Here is a 25517-nt window from a genome sequence, read left to right on the forward strand (position 1 = left end):
TTGACAGAGAGAGAGACAGCTAGCGAGAGGGAACACAAGCAGGGGGAGTGGGAGAGGAAGAAGCAGGCTCCCAGTGGAGGAGCCCGATGTAGGGCTTAATCCCAGAATGCTGGGATCACGCCCTGAGTTGAAGGCAGACACTTAACGACTAAGCCACGCAGGCGCCCCTAGGCATCTGACTCTTGACTTTGACTCAGGTCATGATGTCAGGGTCATGAGATTGAGCCCCAAGTTGGGCTCCACACTCACTGGGGAGTCTGCTTGAGATTCTTTCTCTCCCTCTCCCTCCACCCCTCCCCCTGCATGCACGCTCGAGCTCACTCTATCTCTAAAATAAATAAAATCCTTAAAAAAAAATGTTTTCTTTAAGCAACACAACCATCTGGCTTTTAAAATTAAATGATTTTTAAAGATTTATTTATTTGAGAGAGAGCCCACAAGGGTGAGTGGGGGAAGGGGCAGAGGAAAGAATCTCAAGCAGCCTCCCCAGTGAGTGTGGAGCCCAACTTGGGGCTCAATCTCATGACCCTGAGATCGTGACCTGAGCCAAAAGCAAGAGTCAGACACTCAACCAGCTGAGCCACCGAGGGACCCCTAAAATTATATGATTTTTAGTTTAAAGCAAATTACATAACTTCTGGACAGTCATGAAGTAAGATATTAGTACTGATCTACTTACAGAGAGATTAAAAGACCACATTTCATACTTTGAGAATCATTAACTCAAGGTTTTTTTTTAAAGATTTTATTTATTTGTCAGAGAGAGAGAGAGCAAGCACAAGCAGGGGGAGTGGCAGCCCGAGGGAGAAGCAGACTCCTGGCTGAGCAAGGAACCCAATGGGGGGCTCAAACCCAGGCCCCTGGGATCATGACCTGAGCAGAAGGCAGACGCTTAACCAACTGAGCCACCCAGGTGCCCCTAACTCAAGATATTTTAGAAACAAAATATCTGACTTGTTTTCAGACAAGAAAGAGATGGCAACAGTGAAGGGTGTTGGACAACTGGTGAGCAGCATTTGGGACTGGGTTCTGGGCATTGGGGACAAAATGAGAAAAATAGTAAGAGAGAAATGAAGGAGGATCCTATGCCACTGATGCTTGTAGATCTCATTTCTAACTTTGTATTTTGTATGTATATTTTGTATAAAATTTATATATTACTAAAAGGCGTATTTTTGGCTTAGATTTTTTTAATTTATGCAAATCATATTACAGTGTATTTATTTTTATAACTTAGATTTTGGGGAGTTTTCCTTTGTTTTGTTCTTTTCAATGATCATGATATTTAATATCTGGAAGAACAAAATCTTCCACCTTGCTCTTCAAAATTGTCTTCACTGTTCTTTGTCCTTTGCTCTCCTATATAAACTTAAGCATCAGTTTGTCAGGTCCCATATACAATCCCCTTTGCAATTTTGGTTGAAATTGCTTTTAATTTATAAATTCATTTGGCAAAAGTTGAAATCTTGGTGGCACCAATCTCCCCACCCACGAGTAGAGTGATCCCTCAGTCATTTCAATCATCTTCTGTGCCTGTAATGGATATCCAATATTTTATGGCTGCCCAAAATATTCTGAAAATCCTTTCCCCATTTTAGGACTTCTTCACCTTATAAAGCTCATTTCCCTAGGTAGTATCCAAAAAGTATTTCCCAGAAGCCCTTGCTACACAGATGTACATATACAACCAACTTCAGTGGCAGGTGCACCCTTGCAGAAGACAGAAGATCACGGTGCCCTATGGTCTCCTACCAACATAGTTGTGCAGGTACTTGCTTTTTCTCCAGAATATGTAGAAACCTCCTGGTGGTTCAATCCCTCTCTTCAACAGGAGTAGGGGACAGTCCAGTAGCAGACACCAGCAGCAGCTGGGTTTCCACTAGAACCATTTGGTACTGTCCTTGTTGGTTGTTTTTCTTGGCTTCTGCCTATGGGACATTCTACCTTGGTTCCCTCTTGGAAATTCTGTAAGTTAACTAGGAATATGTGACAAATCACTTTGCACTTAAACTAGTGGAGTTGGATCTGCCGTCAGCAACCGAGGACTGGCCCACACAGAATTAGGAACCAGAAGTGGGCTGCTGTGGGGGTGAACCTTAGAGGTGGAAGTCCTTAGTGTTAGTGATTGAGAATATGGTGGTGGAAAACCAGATACCGCAAGCTGGAAGGTAGATGGGCAAGACGAGGTGGCCACAGCAATTCTGGGCCCAACTTGGCTCCACTTGTCTTCCCCACATGTCACCTAGGCTCTCTGGAGCTTACCTGTTCTCCTGGCAGAGGGCAGAAAGGATCATCAGCTGAACCCAAAGACTGAGAAGGAGATACCCCAGAATTAAGAAGACAGAAGCTACAGAATAGTGGCCTAGGGCAGTGGGGGAGTGACGTGGACCCAGAAATGTTGTATGACTGTCGGGAAGAATGGAGGGCCCACTTGCAGTTACTGGTCATGAACTTCAGGTGAAACAGTTGAGCATGGTAGTGTGTCTTCCTGATCGCTTTCAGTAGCAAAGGTGCAGGCACGGAAAAGGCAAAGAACTGCGTTTAGTTCGAGGTGGGATTTGCCAGGTGAACATGACGAGGGAGTTAAGGAAGACTGTGAAGGGACTGTTACAGTAGCTGAGCATGGAATTCGTGCTGGGCGAAGGAGAAAGCACAGGCACAAAGAAGTGAAGGACAGTTAGCATCAGGATTCTAAAAAAATGAAAAGAGCTAAGAGGGCAAGATATTTAAAGTGCTGAGGTCAGAAAGGAGGAGAGGTGCTTGGTAGCAACAAGGTCTAAGATCTGATCAGAGGAGAGGCTGAGGTAAAATGGAGGCCCATGAAGGAAATGAAAGGGCGAGGTACTGGAGGGATCAGCTATTGAAATCACCAAGAGTTGTGACAAGAATAATGTTCAAGAGAGTGACAGCAGGCCAGGAACTGAAAGCTTCCAGAAATAAAGGGGTGTGACCTAGAAGCCCAGCAGTACAGCCTGATGACCTGAGATTCAAAGGTGGTTTTTTAGGAAAGGGGAGGGGTGCAGAATGGTCAGCAAAGAGAGGCTATCTGGTATCAGCACTGTGTGAGAGAGGGGACCACCGTGTCAGAGGGCGCTGGGGCAGCAGTACCCTCAAGGGGCAGGCAGGTTCTGATTAGAGCACAAAGGTAAAGGCCACGTTGAGAGGTTAAGCACACAGGCGACACTGCTACCTAGTGGACTGGCCATTACAGAGAGCAGAATGGTCATTCAGGAGCTGAAGCGGTAAAGGAAGACAAAAGGGGGAATGCAGAGATGTGGAGGATTAAATTTGCAGGAAACGGGGTTTATCCTGGGAAGTCAGGGCTCCTCGTGGTGACTGAGGTAAACATCCAGCGCATGCGGAGACTGCCCCAAGGCTCTGGACTAGAAGGCTGGGCAGGCTGAGGTTGGAGCATGGTAGGTTGGGGTATGAGACTGGAGTCCCTCTTCATTCCTGCCAGGAGGGACATGGAGGCCTGAGGTGGGGTAACTTTATTCCAAGGTACTTAACACGTGCTGATGAAGGCACGGAACCCTAGGCTTCCATTCTGGAAAATTGCCTGGCATCGTTTCTTTGATTTGCTTCCCTAGTCCCCTCTAACACCTGTTAGGTCAGCTACACTGCTCCTCGTTTTGCTACTTTCACCTGTTTTGCTATGCTTTCTAGGTGATTCCCTTGCCTTTATTTTTCAGTGCTTACTCTAAGTCTCATTTCTGATATCAACTTCTAGTTTTCAAGGTTTTTTTTGTTCTCTGAATTTTCCTTTTTTTGGAGCAGCCTATCATTTCACAGATGTGAACCTCTTCTCTAACCTTGGAATAAATTTTCTTCTTCCCACCATTGTCTCTTTCGAGTGGACTTTTCCCTTGTTCCGGCCTTTCATACCCTTGGCTCTCGGTTTATATCTAAGAATATATCATTGAAAGGCTGGCTAACGGAGGGGTGCCTGGGTGCCTCAGTCAGTTGAGCACCTAACTCTTGATTTCAGCTCAGGTCGTGGTCTCTGGGTGATGGGATCCAGGCCCACGTTGGGCTCTGCACTCAGTAGGGAGTCTGCTTTGGATTCTCTCTCTCCCTCTTCCCCTGCCTCTCCCCCTCATTCACCCTCTCTCAAAATAAAATCTTTAGAATTTTTAAAAAATTAAAAAAATAAAAGGCTAGATAAGGGGGGAGCCTTGCTAAGAAGCTCTATGTGCACAGTTGGAACATCTCTGGAGAGCCATTTCATTGAGGAATCTGAGATGTATCACTTGTCTTTTCTCTTGATTCATCCAATCTCCCAAAGAAAGCTCTTCTGATTTCTAGCTGAGAAGGTACACAAGTCTAGTTGAGAGCATTCTGGATAGAAGCAGGGGCAGAAGGCCGGAGGGTGAGGGAGAAGGGCCTGACATTCAGCATGGTACCCCTGATCTCCAAAACTCCTGTTTTACTGCTCCAGTGAACAGAGGGATAGGGGAGGTGACCTGAGAATCAAAGTGCTTTATAAAGACTTAGTTAATTCTCCTGTTCTTAGCCCCACCAGCATCCTCTACTTCCACAGAAACCTAAATCCTCAACTCCCAAGCCTCTGTGGGAAATCTGCCACCTAGGATGGCTGCTTGGCTGCTCTGGGGGCCGTTCCAAGTTAGAATCTTTACCCGCCTTCCAGCTTCCAAGCTCTTCGCATCATATTTTCATTGTCCTTGTAAGTTGGTGCCTTTTAATTTTTAATCTTTTACTGTTTTAGTGGGGTTTCAGGAGGGCAAATGCTAACACGTTCAACCACCACTTTCACCAAAAACTCTGTTGTATACTTGTTTTCGCCAACTGTGTTTTGGATTTTTTTGGTCTGTTTTCTTGTCCTTAGTTTGTAGTTAATTTGTTTCCCACCACCAGACACCATCCCCGGCTTTCTGAACTGCAAGGCTTCAAACCAGTTTTCTAAAGGATCCACGCAAGCCTGACAACACTGCTCTGAGTACGGCCTCTTGCCACATCCCAGCCCCTGACGCATCCTGTTCTTACTGTTGCTCAGCTCCCGATCATCCGTAGCAGCCAATGTGTGCTCGCTTTAGCCCAAGAGCTCCTTGGAGGGGAATTAACTTTCTAATATGAAAATATTTCTTCATTACTTCAGCCAACAAGCAAATAGCAAAAGGTAGCCAATGTCAACGCCAGCAAACCAGCCTCTGGCAGTGGAGACCTCTAGAATGCCCCATAGCCACCTCATATCTCTTTGCCCCTTTTCTTCATTCCCTATCAGCCATGTTTTAATTGCTTTTCTCTCTTCTTCTAAACCAATGCCACCCACACTGCTTGCAGAGGTCTCTGCCTTGAAGATCCACTGTGCAGGAAGGCAGTCCCTCCCAAACCCTGTATCAACACACACCTCCAACAGCCCACAGCCACTCTGTGCCCAGAGCTTCTCTCTCACTGTATGTCTAGCCGTCACCACAGATATCCAAAATCAGAGGTTCTGGGAGTTAGGCCAGAAAATTACTCTTTTCAGACCAGGTTATTCAGACATATGGGAAAGTGTAAGAATCACTAATTTAAAGGTTTTTCTGTGAATTGCTATGGAGAAACATCTAGGTAGCAAAAGCAACTTAAAAGAATAAAAGGTATGGCCCCCTTCATCAATGTTTAAGGAGTTACTTAATATTAATGCCGATAATGCAGGACTCAGATTCTTTTTCCAGAAATTGCTTCACATAGTCCTTTGCATAGCTGTAAAAGATCCCCATCAAGGTCAAAACTAAGAGCAATCCAAAATTCCACTTCACTGACCTCCCACAGAAGTTTAGCCACTGACCTACCACACAGCTCACTCTATTCCTAAAAAAATAATTTTGGAGACTTATTCAGATTTCCCCCTAGTTGGCTTAACACAGATGTTATTTCTTTCATAATTCACCAAATTCATATTTAGGATTCATGCTATCTGGAGAACATAAAACGTAGAAGCCAATGCTTGCAAACAGACACCAGAATGCCCACTGAGAAAAATGTACACAACACATGGGACAAAGATGAATACTTTGGTGTGTACTTACTTAGGAAACCAAAGTTAAAAAGAAACATCTAGATATCAAGAGCAAAACTAAAGGAAAACACACACACACACACGTTTAAATGACTGCTATCAATCACATAAATGACTGTGATCACTGCATTCATTAGTTTTTCACTGGTTATTTCACACGATCTTTTGCACAGACACCGGAGATCCCCAATGATCCATGCCAAGGGCAACATGACTTCGACTGCGTTGATGGACCACCTTAGGCCACTGACCAAGCTGCATTAATTTCTGAATCTGCTGCTGGAAGCGGATTCCAGCGCTCCCCCCACACACACAGCCAGTTCCTGTGAGCCTCTTCAGCTTCCCCCAAGCCGCCTGGCTTTAACCACAATGGCCCAGCACAGGGGAGGCCCCTCTCCCAGACACTCTAATGCAACCAAGTGTCCTGCCAGCACTTCTAACACCTGCACCCCACCCCCACACCTACAGTGCAGATACAGCCATGACTGTTCAAGCCTGAAAGAGACCAGTGCAAAGGTCAGGTAGTTTCACTTTCTAGCTGGAAGAAAGTACATAAACACGGTCTTTCAATATTATATAGATTATAATGGAGTTTATGCTGAAACAATGGTAATGCATGTAAAGTTAAAAAAATATATACAAATGAAAGTCAAGTGAGGCTGAAGACCTGCTGGGCCTGAGAGCTAGAAAAGTGCTGAGATGAAGCTCAGGAGGCGTGAGGAGAAGGGGCCAGAATAACTGGGGACGGCTTCACAGTGGGAGGAAGGCCCTGGAAGACGCGCACTATTTGCACAGGTGAAGAAGGCGTTCCAGGGGCAGGCAGTAGCATGAACAAAGGCCCGGAGGTAGGAATGAGGACAGCATGTGGAAAGGTCAGTGAAGGCATGGCCATGGTGGGAGCAGAGCATGGGCCCTGGACAGGAACGGCAGCAAAGGCTGAGGAAGGGCATGGGGGACTCATCAGGGATGGCCCAAGAACCTTGGCGGGCTTCTTCTCCACAGGGTGCAATTTCTGGTGCTGGACAAAACTGCCATACCATTTGAATGCTTTCCCACACACCTTGCACTCATAGGGCTTCTCGCCGGTATGGACTCTCTGATGCTGGATGGAAGCTATCTTCTGAGTGAAGGCCTTGCCACACTCCTTACACTGGTAGGGCTTCTCCCCTGTATGAATTCTCTGATGGACAATAAAAAGTGACCTACATCCAAAAGCTTTCCAACATTCCTTGCATTTATAGAGCTTCTCTCCAGTGTGCAATCTCTGATGCTGAAGATAGGCTGCGCTTCTACGGAAGGCCTTCCCGCACTCCTTACATTCGTATGGTTTCTCTCCAGTATGGATCCTCTGATGCTGAGTCAAGGCTGTGTTGGAGCTCAAACCCTTGCCGCACTCCTTACATTCATAGGGCCCTTCTCCAATGTGGTTCTTCTCGTGTACAATACAGTCATAGCTGGACTTAAAAGCTTTGCCACATTCCTTACATTTGAAGGGCTTTTCCCCAGTATGACTCATCTGGTGCCGAATCAACTTTGAGTTATATCTGAAGATTTTCCCACATTCTTTACATTCGTAGAACTTCATTCCACCCCGAAGTATCAGATTCGGATTCAGACTGAAAGTCTGCCAGGTCGCCTTGCTTTTAAAATCAAAGTGCTGGGAAACGTTTCTGAGAAGCCCTCCTCCAGGCGTTCTGGGCACCTCTGGCTCCTCAGAGGCTTCCTGCTTTACAGCTGGCTCCTCCTTCTTGATCCGGGACCCCCCACCTGCCCAAAGAAACCACAAGTGTTCCGAGTTATTGAGCGGGGAGAGGAAAAAGGATCCAGGGCTCCTGTTTTCTCTTGTAGAATGTGATCTTGAAAAATATACTCATGACGTGGCTACAGGCATCCACACAGGAAGATAAGAGAGAAAAACAAAAATGATAATCTACTAACTGGAGGGAGGATGACATTGGAAACAGAGCAGGAAGTGCCTCCTATGAGGAAGGCTGGGAAGTGGACTAAGGCAGGTGAAAGGAGCATGATGAGACCTTCCAGAATGGAAAGGAAAGAAGGCAGGAGGGGGAAAAAGAGAAAACAGAATGGGAGAGATAAGATGATCAGCAAGAAATGGAAAACTTTTGAGAGTGAAAGAGAGAGAGAGAAAGAGACCCCACAAAGGTAAGGAAATCTGTGCCCCTGGAGAGAAGAGACAGGCAGCTCTCACACTAGCAGGGGTCTAGCAGGCTGCAAACCAAACTCAAAAGCACTGCATCTCAACATCCCCACCTGTAAGCCAGGAAACCATACTAAATTCTAAACAATGACCCAATGATCCTATTTTTAAATATTTCACATAGGGATGCCTGAGTGGCACAGTCGGTTAAGTGTCCGACTCCTTATTTCCACTCAGGTCTGATCTCTGGGTTGCGGGATCAAACCCCATATCAGGCTTCGCGCTCAGCATGGAGTCTGCTTGAGGATTCTTTCTCCCTCTCCCTTTCATTCTCTCTCTCTAAAATAAATAAATAATTCTTCCACATAATCTACTGGGACAAAAGATTCTTCCAGAAAGTCAACTGGAACACAAACTGAACTGGCATATTTCTGCTAAAAGAACTACAATTTACAAAATCACAGCACATATGGAAACTTTCTTCCAAAAGGAAGAAAACCCAAGGAATCAAGACCTCCCAGGACTGGCGAGCAGGCTCAGGGAAATCTTAGGATGTGCATGTTGTGTGTGTGTGTGTGTGTGTGTGTGTGAGAGTGTGTGGGGGGGGGTTGGGTGTGTGTACACATCTTTTCATGTGTGCTCATGTGTATTGGTGTGTATGTGCACGTGTATGTATGTATGTACGTGTGTGTGTGTGTGTGTGTGTGTGTGCTGGGTGCAGTGGTGGGGGAACAGTCCCTGCCTCTCCCTCTACAGCTGTATATAAGACAAATATAATGTAGAGCTAAAGACTCTGGTATATAGAACTTTCAGGTGACTTCAACACTAAAAAGGCAAATTAAAGGCATTTATTTCATTGCTGAAGGCCTAAAAACAAAATTCATGGCTGTGGCACAAATAATCAGTCTGACTCACAGAATCATACTTTCCTCAGAGTATGGCTAAACCCCACTTCTTTGCATAAAATTGGCTTAAAATTAAGTATTTCCACTGGTAAGTGAGAAAAGAAGTGGTTTAACAACTACTGGGTTGCAACTTTTCTGTGGGAGGTGAGTGGCCACACACTCCTGGGGACTGGTCTTCCCAGGCTCAGGGCTGAAACTGGGCGGAGGTCATAGAGTGCACTGAGTATTGCCTTATAAACAACAGGGAGCCACGGCTTCTCTGCTGCAGAAGAAACATTTCTAATAAACTGGGAAGGCAAAACCAGAAACCACTAGGTTTTCTTACTCACCTGGACAGATGCCTCTCAAAACCTCTGCTTCCCAGGGATCTGGGCCCCATGGCACTTCCCCTCTCTCCAGCTGGGACACCAGATCAGGTTTGGGGAATGGAAATGCTACTCCAGCAAGAAAAAGGAAAAACAAGTTGAGGGAAGACTTCCAGAGCTTTCCTGAGATTTCACTCGGCCCACCTCACAACAGGCTGACAGGGGGAGGGAGGGAAGGAGGGATGGGATGAAATCCAAAGACCAGGTGAGCTATCAAAGGGTTCTGAGGAAGAGCTCCAAACTATGCTCCAAGGCAAGGCCAAGGAGACAGACATTCTCCTCAGGAAGAAACTGCAATCTCACCCTGACCTAAAGAAAGAAATGCCCTCAGGAAGAACACAGGTAGATATCCTGCGGGGGACCAACATCTCCAGAACACTGGCAGCATGGAGGAACAAAGGGTTCACGGAAGGCACCAGGGAGCATCCTCTCCCTCAGGGCCCAGAACCACACCCTTCCCTGGGTCATAGGGAAGTTTGATTTCAAAACCTGAGGGAACCAGGGATTTCCTCACTCAGCACATCCAGAGGCTGGTGACTGTAGAACTAACCACTGGAGTCATCAAACCTAAGGACTTCTAGAAGCCCCAAAACATCTGAGGAAGATGTCAAACTCTCACATAGGACCACGGAGAGAGTCCTTACCTAGGGAAGCCACATTCGCATAATTCTCCAGCATCACCTCCCGGTACAGGGCCCTCTGCGTGGGGTCCAGTTTGGCCCACTGGTTCTGGGTGAAGTACACAGCCACGTCCTCAAAAGTCACTGGCTCCTGAAACAACAGGCTCAGCTCAAGCTCTAAGTGAGGGCAGGAGAGAGGTCTGAGCTGCAGGGAAGAGGGGGACCTGCCAGGGTCTGCAACTCTGAGCCTCCTGGAAGGTTTGCTCTAGAGAGAAGAGCACCCAGCACGCCAAAGGGGCAAGCCCTCAGCCAATGTTCCCGCTTCCAAATGGAGAACCCCAACACTCTCCCATCTGCACGGCTCTGAGGCCCCAAACTGTCATCTCTACCTCACAGCCTGCCAGTTGGGGCTCTCTGCCTGGTTACTGCATCAACCCCCATGCACCCTCTGGCCCTTCCTGCCCTTTTGTACACCACAATACTGTCACCCTGTTTTCTATTCACCAGCTGCTGCAGGCTGCTGCCACTCACTCTGTCTCCACCCATCCAGAGTACACACGCACACCCTGTTTGTTCCCTGCACCCAGCGTCTCCCTGGTCTTCCCCAACACTTCCACTAATGCAGAGGAGCCACTCCTTAAAGATATTCCCAGCATTCTGCAAATTTCTTTTTATAGCTTCTTACCTTATCAGAAAACTCTCCTGAAGGAAACCTGCAGCCTGCCTGTTCTGGCCTTTTCTCTGAACCACCTATCTTCAAAGAAAACCTGGGATTTCCTCTCTCTGGACACGGATTATCCCCCAGTCTTGAACTCCCATCCCACCTGCCAAAATGGGCCCCTCTCTGCCTTCCCCTGGAGACATCCATGTTCCCAAGCACAAGGGAATTCATACTTGTTAATTAAGACCCTAGGCACCAAGTTCTTAGGTGGGTACCTTTAGGACATGTATTTCGTTTAATTTTTTTTATGATTTATTTGCTTGTTTATTTGAGAGAGAGTGCGTGCACACACGCACGAGCACACACAAGCAGGAGGGGCAGAGGGGGAGAGACAGAATCTCAGGCTGACTCCCTGCTAAGCACAGGACCCTGAGATCATGACCTGAGCTGAAATCAGGAGTTGGATGCTTAACTGACTGAGCCACCCAGGCGCCCCTGTATTTCCTTTAATCTTAAAACATATATAGGATGTAGGAATTATTACTCCCATTTTCACATGATGAAACTAAGGTTCAGAAAGATTAATTACTTTGCCCAAGACCACACAGACAGGAACTGGTTGAGCTGGGATTTCAGCCCAGATCCATCAAACAGCAAACCTGGGCTCTTCCCACACACCAAGCTGCCTCCCAAACCATGCTCACGAGCTTCCCCTAAAACACGGCTCGCCCTTGATCCTCATCATGACCTGATGCTGTCCCACCTTTGAAGAATAGTTTCTCAAACTCCTAACTCCCAACAGCACCCGTCAATCCGTCTTTACCATGCTCCCTCCAAGCCACAGGGACTCCCTCCCCGAGTGTGGACTGGGGGGTCAGTCAGCTCTTCCAAAACCTCACACACCACCCTGGGAGCCAGAGCATCTGAATCTTCCATGAGGCCCAAGAGCAATCCCTAACAGTGTCCACTGGTTACTTTCTCTGCTTCTATAGTTGGGGGTAGAGACCACAGAAACTAGATTCTCCACTGGAGGAAGTTTCACGACTTCTGCGCCTTCTCACCTTGGTGCTCCTGCCCTAGAGTCCTCAGTACCCTGTGCAGTCACCCTCGTTCCTCCAGTCCCCAAAAATAAAAATACCTGCCAAGAGGGGCTCAGCGAAGTCCCTAACTCTGTGTGCCACTGTCTCTCCGGGTAGCAGCCTTGCCCTGGGGGCAGCACCGGGGCCAGGGAGAAGGGAAGGCCACTGTAATTGCTCTTGGAAGAAGCCTGAAAGAAATGTATCCCAAGGATAAATGCTGGCACTCACACTGCTCATGGCTGCTCTACCCTCAGATCCTTATGAGGGTGCCCTTTTATTCTTTTAGAGAAAGAGTAAAGAGCATGAGTGGGGGTCGGGAGGGAAGTCCAGAGGGGAAGAGAGAATCCTAAGCAGGCTCCATGTTCAGTGTGGAGCCCAACGCAGAGCTCGATCTCATGACCCTCAGATCACAACCTGAGCCAAAACCTAGAGTCAGACACTTAACCGACTGAGCCACCCAGGCGCCCCATGAGGGTGTTCTTTTGAAACAACAATTAGGGAACCCAGTTCAAAAGGAGACACTGAAAGAAAAAGAACAAATGTGGACACTCCTCAAAGCAAGAGCTGGCCTTTAAACTGGGCAATGACGAGGTCAAAAGGGCCCCCAAAATAATCGGAGCCAAAAAAAAATCCCAACACTAGACAGAACCACAAGGCGGTAAGGCCTCTGAGGACACCAACCACAGGATCACAGGTGAACCAAAGTTCACTTCCACTTAGAGCAAATCAGACCTCACTTCCTCACGTCTCCAGCGCTGCTTTCACAACTTCCACCTCCTCCTCCCAGCCTGCCACCACCAATCTCTTCCTCCCCCACTGTCCCTCCCACCTGCCACCAAATATCCCCAGGGTTCTGGAGTCTGGAAAAAGGAAAACTTACTGCTTTAAGGTAGTTGGGTTGCGGAATACCTTTCTTTCTCCCATGGATGGTCCCCACGTACCTCACCTTATATTTCTCCACATCCTTTCTCATCGTCCAACAAATTAGACTGTTCATTATCGATCTCCCTGCAGCAGAATGTAGGTCCATGAGGCAAGGACTCTGTTTTGTTCATAACCGGTTCACTAATACACAGTCCAGTGCCTGGCAGATACTAGATGCTTAATATAAATTTGCTGAATGAATTTCAAAAATGATTTGACCATAAATAAATTTTTTTAAACTTATTAAGAGGGTCAGAAAACACCAGCAAATACCACCCTGAGTAAAATGCCAGAGCACATCCACTCAAGTTGATGGCTGGTACTTTCTACCATAAGCGGAGATTCCCCTTTCTGCAAAAGACTAAAAAAGGAACATAAATGCAGGAAATGAGCCTAAACATCTTTGCTTGCAGATGAAATAACTATCTGCCTAAAAATATCCAAGAGCCAAGGGAATAGAAAATATTTAGAAGTGACAAAATAACTCATTAAGTTGGCTATATATAGGGTAAGTAAACCGGGGTCACTAGCTTTCCTAAATACCATAACAATTAGAAGATAAGATGGGGGGTGCCTGGCTGGCTCGGTCAGTAGAGCACGTGACTCTTGATCTCAGGGTTGTAAGTTCTGGCCCCCTGGTGAGTATAGAGATTACATAAAAATAAAATCTTAAAAAAAAAAAAAAGAAGAAGAAGAAGATGGAAGAAAACAGATGTCACTCATATGCAAACAGCTTAGACCTAACAAAAACGTGCAAGACCAAGATGAAGACAATGGGAAATAAATAAAGGAGAAACAGTGTTTCTGAGTGGGAAGAATCAAATTTGTAAACAATTATGTCCAACTGTGCCTAGGAATTCAAAAAAAACCCACACTCCCCACAAAAAAGTGAACATCTCTGCAGAGAAAAGAGATCCTTTAAAGTCATCTGAGGGGTGCCTGGCTGGCTCAGTCCATACAGCATGGGACTCTTGATTCAGAATTATGAGTTCAAGCCCCACAGTGGATGTGGAGTCTACTTTTAAAAATAATAATAGGGACGCCTGGGTGGCTCAGCAGGTTAAGTGTCTGCCTTTGGCTCAGGTCATGATCCCAGGTTCCTGGGATCAAGTCCCACACTGGGCTCCTTGCATACCAGGGAGCCTGCTTCTCCCTCTGCCTGCCGCTCCCCCTGCTTGTGCACACATGCGTGCACACTCTAATAAAATCTTTAAAAAATAAATAATAATAATAATAACAACAGTGTCACCCAGAAAAGTAAGTGTGGAAGACTACCCAAAATGTTTTGAAGAAAAGAAGTTTTGAAAGAAAAGATGAGCAGAAATTAAACCTTACATTGAAAAGCCAAGACTTCAGGGGGTGCCTGGGTGGCTCAGTAGGTTAAGCATCTACCTTTGGCTTAGGTAATGATCTCAGGTTCCTGGGATCCAGCCCCACATCAGGCTCCCTGCTCAGCGGCGAGTCTACTTCTCCCTCTCCCTCTGTGATCTCTCTCGCTCCCACTCTCTCTCAAATAAATAAATAAAAATCTTTAAAAAAATAAAAAGAAGAAGAAGAAAGTAAAGTAAAATTAATGGGGAAATTTTAAGATATGTTAAGATTTTGGTCTTGGGTGTTTGTATGAAATTTTGAGGCCTTGATTTAAATCTTTCATTGTATTGTGATTTCCTTTTAGGTGTACTGCACTAAATAAAACTTTTCAAACACATCTTCCTTTTAAAAACTGAAAGAAAAAGAAAAATAGGGGGGCGCCTGGGTGGTTCAGTTGGTTAAGCATCTGCCTTCGGCTCAGATCATGGTCCCAAGGTACTGGGATTAAGCCTCGAGTTGGGCTCCCTGCTTCTCCCTCTACCACTCCCCACTGCTTGTGCTCTCTCTTTCTGTCAAAGAAATAAATAAAATCTAGACGGACGGACGGACGGACGGAAGGAAGGAAGGAAGGAAGGAAGGAAGGAAGGAAGGAAATGAGAAGGGATGCCTGGGTGGCTCAATCAGTTAAGCATCTGTTTTTGGCTCAGGTCATGATCCCTGATGGAATCAAGTCCTACATCAGGCTCCCTGCTCACCAGGGGGTCTGCTTCTCCCTCTGCTTGCCACTTCCCCTGCTTGTGTGTGCGTGCTCTCTCTCTCTGACAAATAAAATCTTGAAAAAAAAATGAGAAAACAAGCCACCGACAAGGTGAAAATAGTTGAAAAGACCTATTTGATGAAGGACTTAACCAAAATATACAAAGAACTCTTAAATCTCAAAGGTAACAAACAACCCCATTAAAACATGTGCCAAAGACCAGAAGAGACACCTCACAAAGAAGATATACAGATGGCACATAGGTATATGAAAAGACACTCTACATCATATGTCAACAGGAAAACGTACATTAAAACACTGAGATACCACCAGAATGGCCAAAACCTAGAACACTGAAAACACCAAATGCTGGTGAGGATGTGGAGCAACAGGAAGTCTCATTTATTGCGAACTGGAATGCAAAATGGCACGCTGGCGCTCCAGCCACTCTGGAAGACAGTTTGGTAGTTTCTTACAAAACTAAACATACTCTTACCATATGATCCAGCAATCATGCTCCTTGGGATCTTCCTAAATGAGTTGAAAACTTACATCCATATAAAAACCTACACACAGATGTTTATAACAGCTTTATTCATAATTGCCAAAACTTGGAAGCAACCAAGATGTCCTTTAATAGAGTTGAGTGGATAAACTGTTGTACATTCAGCGCTGAATGTTATTCAGCGCTAAAAAGAATTATGCTATCAAGCTATAAGATGCATATAACCAAGTGAAAGAAACCAATGTGAAAAAGCTACATACTGTACGATTCCAACTACGTAGCAACACTATGAAGGCAGCTAAAAAAAAAAAAAAAAAAAATCGATGGTTGAGAGGGAGATAGGGATGAATAGGTACAGCACAAAGGATTTTTAGGACCATGAAAACACCATGTATGATACTATAATACTCTGTATGATTCTATAATGATGGATACATGTCATTATACATTTGTAACCCACAGAATGTTCAACATGAAGAATGAACCCTAATGTAAACCACAGACTTTGGGTGATCATGATATGTCAATGTAGGTTCACCAACAGTTAACAAAAGTACAACTCTGGTGGGGGATGTTGATTATGGGGAAGGTTAAGAATAACCAAAGCAATCTTGAGAAAGAAAAACAAAGCTGGAGGTATTACAATTCCATATTTCAAGATATACTACTAAGTTGTAGTAATCAAAACAGTATGGTACTGGCACAAAATAGACACACAGATCAATGGAAAAGAAAGAGAGTCCAGAAATAAATCCACACTTATATGGTCAATTAATCTGTGGCAAGGGATATACAATGGGGAAAAGACAGTCTCTTCAATAAATGATGCTGAGAAAACTGGACAGCTACATGCGAAAGATTAAAACTGGAACGCTTTCTTAAAGCATACACAGAAATAAACTCAAAATAGATTAAAGACCTAAAAGTGAGACCTGAAACCATAAAAATCCTTGGAGAGAACACAGTAATTTCTCTGACATCAGCCACAGCAACATTTTTCTAGATGTGTCCTCTAAGGCAAGGAAAACAAAAGCAAAACTAAACTATTGGAACTACACCAAAGTAAAAAGCTTTTGCACAGCAAAGGAAACCATCAACAAAACAAAAAGACAACCTACTGAATGGGAGAAAATGTTTACAAATAATATATTCAGTAAGGAGTTAATATCCAAAATATATAAAGAACTTATACAACTCAACACCAAAAAAAAAACAAAAAAACAAAAAAATCTGATTAAAAACCGGGCAGAGGACTTGAATAGACATTTCTCCAAAGACCTACAGATGGCCAAAAGACACATAAGAAAAGATGCTCAACATCACTCATCATCCGGGAAATGCAAATCAAAACTACAATGAGGTATCACCTCACACTTGTCAGAATGGCTAAAATAAAAAAGACAGTAACACATGTGGGTGAGGATGTGGAGAAAAGGGAACACAAGCACACTGTTGGTGGGAATGTAAACTGCTGCAGCCACTGCAGAAAACATGGAAGTTCCTCAAAAAATTAAAAACAGAATACCACGTGATCCAATAATTCCACTACTGGGTATTCACCCAAAGAAAACAGAAACACAAATTCAAAAAGATATATGTGTCCCTATGTTTAATGCAGCATTAAATAGCCATGATATGGATTCAACCTAACCATCCATCAATAGACAAATGGATATGGAAGATGTGAGATACACTCACAAACACACATGCACACACAGAAATATTCTGCAGCCATAAAAAAGGATGAGATTGATTTTTGTTTGGTTGTTTGGTTTTTGGTTTTGGTTTTTAAGATTTTATTTATTTATTTGAGGGAGAGAGAGAGAGCACGAGCACAAGTGAAGGGGAGAGGGAGAGGGAGAAGCAGACTCCTTGCTGAGCAGAGAGCCCAAGTCAGGGCTCGATCCCAGGACCCTGAGATCATGACCTGAACCAAAGGCAGATGCTTAACCAACTGAGCCACCCAGGTACCCAGAGATGTCATTTGTAACAACATGGATGGACCTAAAGGGTACTAATGCTAATGAAATAAGTCAGACTGGGAAAGACAAACACCATATAATTTCATTCATATGTGGAATCTAAAAAAGAATAAACAAATAGCAGAATCGGATCGGTAAATACAGAGAACTGATGGTTACAGGGAGTGGGGGAGAATGAGTAAAATGGATGAAGGGGAGAGGGAAACAGGCTTCCAGTTATGGGATGAATAAATCATAGAAATAAAAGGTACAGCATAAGGAATATAGTGAATGACATCGTAACAGTGTTACAGGGTGAAAGATGGTAATCATGCTTATGGTGGGAGTAGCATAATGTATAAACTTATCAAATCACTATGTTACACTTCAACTAATGTAACACTATGTGTCAAATACACTCAAATTTAAAAAAATTTTAGGGGTGCCTGGCTGGCTAGTCTGTAGAGCATGTGACTCCTGATCTCCGGTTCAGGAGTTTAAGCCCCATGTTGGGGGGAGAGTTTACTTAATAAAAATTTAAAAAATAAAAGATAAGGGGGAAGGCTATGCATGGATGGAGGCAGGGTATGTATGGAAACACTGCGCTTTCTATTCCATTTTATTATGAACCCAAACTTCTCTGAAAATAAAGCCTTTAAAAAAAAAAAAGGACAACATTTATCTCTTATCTGGACTACAATATGCTTCTGACTCAAAACCTTCTAAATCAACTCACCACTGAGGCTAGAAAAATCTTTCTTCTTTTTTTTTCTTTTTTTTTTTTTTAATCTCTACACCCAACTTGCGGCCACAGGGCTTGAGCTCACAACGCTGAGATCAAGAGTCACATGTTCTACGGACTGAGCCAGCCAAAGTCTGCTGGAAAGTCTTTTTAATACATATAACCAACCACGTCACCTACCCTGCTTAATAATCCTTCAGGGCCTTCCCACCGAACTCGGAATAGAACTCAAAGTCTTTACAGTGTCCTACAAGACATGTGCCTACTTCTCCCACCTCACAGTGAACTACTTTCTCTGACCTCTCCCTGTTTCTACAGCACAAATCTTTCTCCCCGACTGGAGGACCTCTGCATTTGCCATCCTTCTCTCTGAAAAGCTCTTTTTCAGCTCTCTCTTCAGTGCTTCCCAAAACTGTTTCTAGCTCATTCTTGGGATCTCAACCCCATGTTACTACCTCCATGAGGGCTTCCCTGACCACTACCTTGAGAGGGAGTTTCTTCAAGGCTTCTCAGATTTGAAAAGGTATGGGCATAAGAATCACCTGAAGAGAGTACCATCTTCCACGCAAATGGACCTCAAAAGAAAGCTGGAGTAGCAATTCTCATCAGATAGACTGGATTTTAAACTAGAGGCCATAGAGAGAGATACAGAAGGGCACTATATTATTCTTAAAGGAAGTATTCAACAAGTGGATATGACAATTATTAATATATATGCCCCCAACAGGGGAGCAGCAAGATACACAAGCCAACTCTTAACCAAAATAAAGAGACATATAGATAAGAACACAGTAATAGTAGGGGACCTCAACACCCCACTATCAGAAATAGACAGAACACCCTGGCAAAAACTAAGCAAAGAATCAAAGGCTTTGAATGCCATACTCGACGAGTTGGACCTCATAGATATATATAGAACACTACACCCCAGAACCAAAGAATACTCATTCTATTCAAATGCCCATGGAACATTCTCAAGAATAGATCATGCTCTGGGACACAAAACAGGTCTCAGCCAATACCAAAAGATTGAAATTATCCCCTGCATATTCTCAGACCACAACGCTCTGAAATTGGAACTCAACCACAAGGAAAAACCTGGAAGAAACTCAAACACTTGGAGGCTAAGAACCATCCTGCTCAAGAATGACTCGATAAACCAGGAAATCAAAAAACAAATTAAACAATTTATGGAGACCAACGAGAATGAATACACAACGGTCCAAAACCTATGGGATACTGCAAAGGCAGTCCTAAGGGGGAAATACATAGCCATCCAAGCCTCACTCAAAAGAATAGAAAAATCTAAAATGCAGTTTCTATATTCTCACCTCAAGAAACTGGAACAGCAACAGAGGGACAGGCCTAACCCACTGACAAGGAAGGAGTTGACCAAGATTAGAGCAGAAATCAATGAATTAGAGACCAGAACCACAGTAGAGCAGATCAACAGGACTAGAAGCTGGTTCTTTGAGAGAATCCATAAAATTGATAGACCACTGGCAAAACTTGTCCAAAAACAAAGAGAAAGGACTGAGATTATTAAAATTATGACTGAAAAGGGAGAGGTCACGACCAGCACCATTGAAATTGCAAGGATTATTAGAAACTTTTATCAACAGCTATATGCCAAAAAACTAAACAATCTGGAAGAGATGGAGGCCTTCCTGGAAACCTATAAACTACCAAGACTGAAACAGGAAGAAATAGATTTCTTAAATAGGCCAATTAACTATGAAGAAATTGAGTCAGTGATAAACAACCTTCCAAATAATAAAACTCCAGGCCCAGACGGTTTTCCTGGGGAATTCTACCAAACATTCAAAGAAGAAATAATACCTATTCTCCTAAAGCTATTTCAAAAAATAGAAACAGAAGGAAAGCTACCAAACTCATTCTATGAGGCTAATATTACCTTGATCCCCAAACCAGGCAAAGACCCCCTCAAAAAGGAGAATTACAGACCGATTTCTCTAATGAATATGGATGCCAAAATCCTCAACAAGATCCTTGCTAATAGAATCCAACAGTACATTAAAAGGATTATCCATCATGACCAAGTGGGATTCATACCTGGGATGCAAGCATGGTTCAACACTCGCAAATCAATCAATGTGATACATCATATCAACAAGAAAAGACTCAAGAACCATATGATCCTCTCAATTGATGCAGAAAAAGCATTTGACAAAATACAGCATCCTTTCCTGATTAAAACCCTTCAGAGTGTAGGAATAGAGGGTACATTTCTCAATCTCATAAAAGCCATCTATGAAAAGCCTACTGCAAGCATTATTCTCAATGGGGAAAAGCTGGAAGCCTTTCCCTTAAGATCAGGAACACGACAAGGATGCCCACTCTCGCCACTATTATTCAACATAGTACTAGAAGTCCTTGCAACAGCAATCAGAAGACAAAAAGGGATCAAAGGTATCCAAATCGGCAAAGAAGAAGTCAAACTGTCTCTCTTTGCAGATGACATGATACTCTATATGGAAAACCCAAAGGAATCCACTCCCAAACTATTAGAAGTTATAGAACAATTCAGTAAGGTGGCAGGATACAAAATCAATGCCCAGAAATCAGTTGCATTTCTATACACGAATAACGAGACTGAAGAAAGAGAAATTAGGGAATCCATCCCATTTACAATAACACCAAAAACCATGCGTTACCTTGGAATTAACTTAACCAGAGACGTAAAGGACCTATATGCTAGAAACTATAGATCACTTTTGAAAGATATTGAGGAAGACATAAAAAGATGGAAAAATATTCCATGCTCATGGATTGGAAGAATTAACATAGTTAAAATGTCCATACTACCCAGAGCAATCTACACTTTCAATGCTATCCCGATCAAAATACCGAGGACATTTTTCAAAGAACTGGAACAAATAGTCCTTAAATTTGTATGGAACCAGAAAAGGCCCCGAATCTCCAAGGAACTGTTGAAAAGGAAAAACAAAGCTGGGGGCATCACAATGCCGGATTTCGAGCTGTACTACAAAGCTGTGATCACAAAGACAGCATGGTACTGGCACAAAAACAGACACATCGACCAATGGAACAGAATAGAGAACCCAGAAATGGACCCTCGGCTCTTTGGGCAACTAATCTTTGATAAAGCAGGAAAAAACATCCGGTGGAAAAAAGACAGTCTCTTCAATAAATGGTGCTGGGAAAATTGGACAGCTACATGCAAAAGAATGAAACTTGACCACTCTCTCACACCATACACAAAAATAAACTCCAAATGGATGAAAGACCTCAATGTGAGACAGGAATCCATCAAAATTCTAGAGGAGAACATAGGCAACAACTTCTATGACATCGGCCAGAGCAACCTTTTTCACGACACATCTCCAAAGGCAAGAGAAATAAAAGATAAAATGAACTTATGGGACTTTATCAGGATAAAGAGCTTCTGCACAGCCAAGGAAACAGTCAAAAAAACTAAGAGACAGCCCACGGAATGGGAGAATATATTTGCAAAGGACACCACAGATAAAGGACTGGTATCCAAGATCTACAAAGAACTTCTCAAACTCAATACACGAGAAACAAATAAACAAATCATAAAATGGGCAGAAGATATGAACAGACACTTTTCCAATGAAGACATACAAATGGCTAACAGACACATGAAAAAATGTTCAAAATCATTAGCCATCAGGGAAATTCAAATCAAAACCACACTGAGATACCACCTTACGCCAGTTAGAATGGCAAAGATAGACAAGGCAAGAAACAACAATTGTTGGAGAGGATGTGGAGAAAGGGGATCCCTCCTACATTGTTGGTGGGAATGCAAGTTGGTACAGCCACTCTGGAAAACAGTGTGGAGGTCCCTTAAAAAGTTAAAAATTGAACTACCCTATGACCCAGCCATTGCACTACTGGGTGTTTACCCCAAAGATACAGACGTAGTAAAGAGAAGGGCCATATGCACCCCAATGTTCATAGCTGCATTGTCCACAATAGCCAAATCATGGAAGGAGCCGAGATGCCCTTCAACAGATGACTGGATTAAGAAGCTGTGGTCCATATATACAATGGAATATTACTCAGCTATCAGAAAGAACGAATTCTCAACATTTGCTGCAACATGGACGGCACTGGAGGAGATAATGCTAAGTGAAATAAGTCAAGCAGAGAAAGACAATTATCATATGATTTCTCTCATCTATGGAACATAAGAACTAGGATGATCGGTAGGGGAAGAAAGGGATAAAGAAAGGGGGGGTAATCAGAAGGGGGAATGAAACATGAGAGACTATGGACTATGAGAAACAAACTGAAGACTTCAGAGGGGAGGGGGTGGGGGAATGGGATAGACTGGTGATGGGTAGTAAGGAGGGCACGTATTGCATGGTGCACTGGGTGTTATACGCAACTAATGAAGCATCAAACTTTACATCGGAATCTGGGGATGTACTGTATGGTGATTAACATAACATAATAAAATAAAATTAAAAAAAAAAAAAAAAAGAATCACCTGAAGAGGGGCACCTGGGTGGCACAGCGGTTAAGCGTCTGCCTTCGGCTCAGGGCGTGATCCCGGCGTTATGGGATTGAGCCCCAAGTCAGGCTCCTCTGCTATGAGCCTGCTTCTTCATCTCCCTCTCCCCCTGCTTGTGTTCCCTCTCTCGCTGGCTGTCTCTATCTCTGTCGAATAAATAATTAAAAAAAAAAAAATCTTAAAAAAAAAAAAAGAATCATCTGAAGAGGGGTACCTGGGCAGCTCAGTCGGTTAGGCGTTTGCCTTTTGGCTCAGGTCATCGTCTGGGGCTCCTGGGATTGAGCCCCACCGCAGGCTCCCTGCTCAGTGGGGGAGCTGCTTCTCCCTCTGCCCCTCCCCCTGCTCGTGCTCTCTCGCCCTCTCTCTCTCTCAAATAAATAAAATCTTAAAAATAAAATCACCTGAAGAGCTTGTTAAAACAGATTCCTGGCCCCACTCACCCTCCTCCCCAGTCTGATTCTGGGTCTAGGGTAGGGCCCAAGAATTTGCAATGCTAATGACCTCCCAGGTGATATGGATGCTGCCCACCTGCAGACCAGGCTTTTGAGAAGCATGTACTTTAGCATGTAATTAACCTACTAGTTTGTTTACAGACTACTTTGCTAAAGGTACCTTCCATGAGAAAAGGAAAGTACCTTCCATGAGAAAAGGAAACTTGTCTGCATTATCCAGTACTATGTACCTAGCACTTACAAAGTGCATAGGGAAAGGACAATGCTGGTCTCCATGGGATACCTCTACAATTGGTGGAACAGTTTCTTCGATACAGAATTTCTTTGATCTCAGTAGTCTACTTTTATTCGAAGAACGTGATGTGGATTTCCACATCCGGAGAGAATTTCTTACCTTGGGTGCCTCTTTTCCCACTTAAACCTACACATCCACACTCATCATTCTCATACACACAACTCTTTCTCTTCCTCCACCACTATTTATAGCCACACCTGTAGAGAGAAACTTTAGGGAGAAATCAGAGCCTAGCCAAGTCAGGCCTTCTCGGTCCTTTCCTGATTATCTGATAGCTAACTTACTTTTAAAAGACTAAAAGGAAGCTCAGCTCACCTGAGACCAAGATGTTTGAAGCATGGCTGATGTCCCCTGGCTTCGTGCACTGTCTTCTTGATTTGGAAAAGCAAGAACCTTGGGAGCTAAGAGAAGAAGAGCCATGAGCGCAATGCACCCTGTCCTACAACACCCACAGCCACCTATAGCCTTCCCAGTCTCCTCATTTCCAGCACTGGTCGGAGACTCTCTCAAACCCCCCTCCGCCGTGAATGATGGCCCCAACAACCTCATGATCTGCTCTGCCTGGTCCTCAAGACAATCTTCCATCTGCCTGCTCAGTGCAAGGGTGTTCCTGAGCCCATTCACACGAGGCGGACTGAGGGATCCAAGACGAATCCTATCCCTACAATGTTGGGTCTGAACCTAAAAGCGCGCTTACAGGAACCATGACGTTGACCCCAAAACTGGGCCAATGGAAAGGAGGGACAGAGATGGCAAGATGCGGGATTAACAGTAAAATACTCTGTGTTCCAGTGGGTGATGCTGACCGGAGACCCGACCTGGATCTCCACCCAGAGAATCAGAGACCCCAAACAGAAACGTCGGTAGTGGGCGCGGGAAGCTGCTGGGCCAAGTTCTTTAGGACAGAAAAGAGGATCACGCCTCGGCGAGCAGGGATCCCTGCTGGACCTGGGCTCTAGAAGGCCCGCGCAACCACCTCGGGCGGCTTCTGTGAGGCCCAAGCGACCGAGCTCCGAGTCAGGCGGGGGGTGAGTCGACACTGGGCCCGCGTTCAGGGGAGGGGGGCGCTGACAATCCGCCAGGGAAAGCGAGGAAGCCGACGCCGGGCGGACCTTGCACGTAGAACTCGCTGGAACCCACGCTCTCCCTCTCCGAACACCGAAAAGCTGGTAGAGGAAAGCCGATGCGGAAGCGAGCGAGAGCGCCCAACGCCCCTCTAGGCTGCACGGAGGCAGCTCATCTCTGTGGTCCCCGCAGCCCGGCCCACGTGACTCGGCCCGCCGCGCGGAAGAGGCGGGGTTGTGGGGTGGCCGCTGCCGGCGTGTGGTACCTCCTCCGCCCTCAGCTGCCGCAGTTGCAGCCTCCTGGCTCTGGTGCAGCCTCTAGACCCAGGTGGGGCTCCGGTTAACGAAATGCGCGTCAGCGGTCAGTCGCCTTTATTCCGAGGGTCACCGAGCCGTGCTGGTGTGGGCAGAATAGCTCCTCGTGTTTCACCTCTTGGAGGCCCAAGCCATCCTTGGGTCCCAGGCTGGGCCGCCCAGAGGAAAACTGTTAACATCCGCCCGTGTAAAATTGTCTCCTTTTTTTTTTTTTTTAATTTATTTGACAGAAAGAGAGATAGCCAGCGAGAAAGGGAACACAGGCAGGGGTAGTGAAAGAGGAAGAAGCAGGGTCCCAGCGGAGGAGCCCGATATGGGGCTCAATCCTAGGACTCTGGGATCAGCCCTGAGCCGAAGGCAGACGCTTAACGACTGAGCCACCCAGGCACCCCAAGCTGTCTCCCTTCCTAGGACCTGCTCGTGCTGGAGTGCCTATTGGGACAGACTCATTTAGCTACCAAAATAATGGTAATTAAAGTTGCCAGGCATCCTGTATATACAGGACATGTCCTACGTTAGATGATTTTGTTCTGTATTGACTTAAATGTCCCCTGCTTAGCTTTTCCCAATAAATTTACCAACAAATCTGTAGTTTAGAGCTATTTTTCCACCCGGTAACTGGCACTTAAATAATTTCAATGTCAATACTGGCTGAAAAAAAAAAAAATCATACCTTCCATAAATAAAGATCTGGATAATCCCTGAACAGTCTCTCCTGCAGGTTTGGCTGTGTGAAGTTAAAACAGAATTAACAGATTAAAGTTACCTGTTTTTCATATTCAAGTAATTGCCTTTAATTTGCATAACTTTGGGTCAGTACACATGTTCAAATCAGCCAATAAAGCGACAGCTTCACTTA

General features: G+C 44.7%; 1 protein-coding gene across 4 annotated transcripts; it reads right to left on the minus strand.

Annotated features, from left to right (window-relative positions):
- Nucleotides 1–564: 564 nt before the first annotated feature.
- Nucleotides 565–25366, minus strand: ZNF621 (zinc finger protein 621). Of its 4 annotated transcripts, none has more exons than XM_019807383.2 (5): nt 25332–25366; nt 23595–23680; nt 10095–10221; nt 9415–9519; nt 565–7789 (listed from the first exon to the last, which is right to left on the minus strand). In XM_019807383.2, the coding sequence occupies exons 1-5, from the start codon at nt 25336–25338 to the stop codon at nt 6729–6731; spliced, it is 1386 nt and encodes a 461-aa protein (XP_019662942.1). In that variant the 5' UTR covers nt 25339–25366; the 3' UTR covers nt 565–6728. The 4 variants fall into 4 exon arrangements, with proteins under 4 accessions (XP_019662942.1, XP_034518082.1, XP_034518081.1 ...); XM_034662191.1 differs by lacking the exon at nt 25332–25366 and adding an exon at nt 24392–24538; XM_034662190.1 differs by lacking the exon at nt 25332–25366 and adding an exon at nt 23824–24508.
- Between the last annotated feature and the right edge of the window lie 151 nt (nt 25367–25517).

Source organism: Ailuropoda melanoleuca, chromosome 6 (assembly GCF_002007445.2).
Source record: "Ailuropoda melanoleuca isolate Jingjing chromosome 6, ASM200744v2, whole genome shotgun sequence".
Taxonomy (NCBI): Eukaryota; Metazoa; Chordata; class Mammalia; order Carnivora; family Ursidae; genus Ailuropoda; species Ailuropoda melanoleuca.

What these genes read in the sequence shown, in the direction of transcription:
- ZNF621 (XM_019807383.2), bottom strand. An exon ending in TTCAAACATCTTGGTCTCAG is followed by an intron (nt 10,222 to 23,594) that starts GTGAGCTGAGCT and finishes CTGTTGTTTCAG; the next exon opens with GAGCCAGTGACTTTTGAGGA. An exon ending in TTTGAGAGGCATCTGTCCAG is followed by an intron (nt 7,790 to 9,414) that starts GTGAGTAAGAAA and finishes TTCTTTGGGCAG; the next exon opens with GTGGGGGGTCCCGGATCAAG.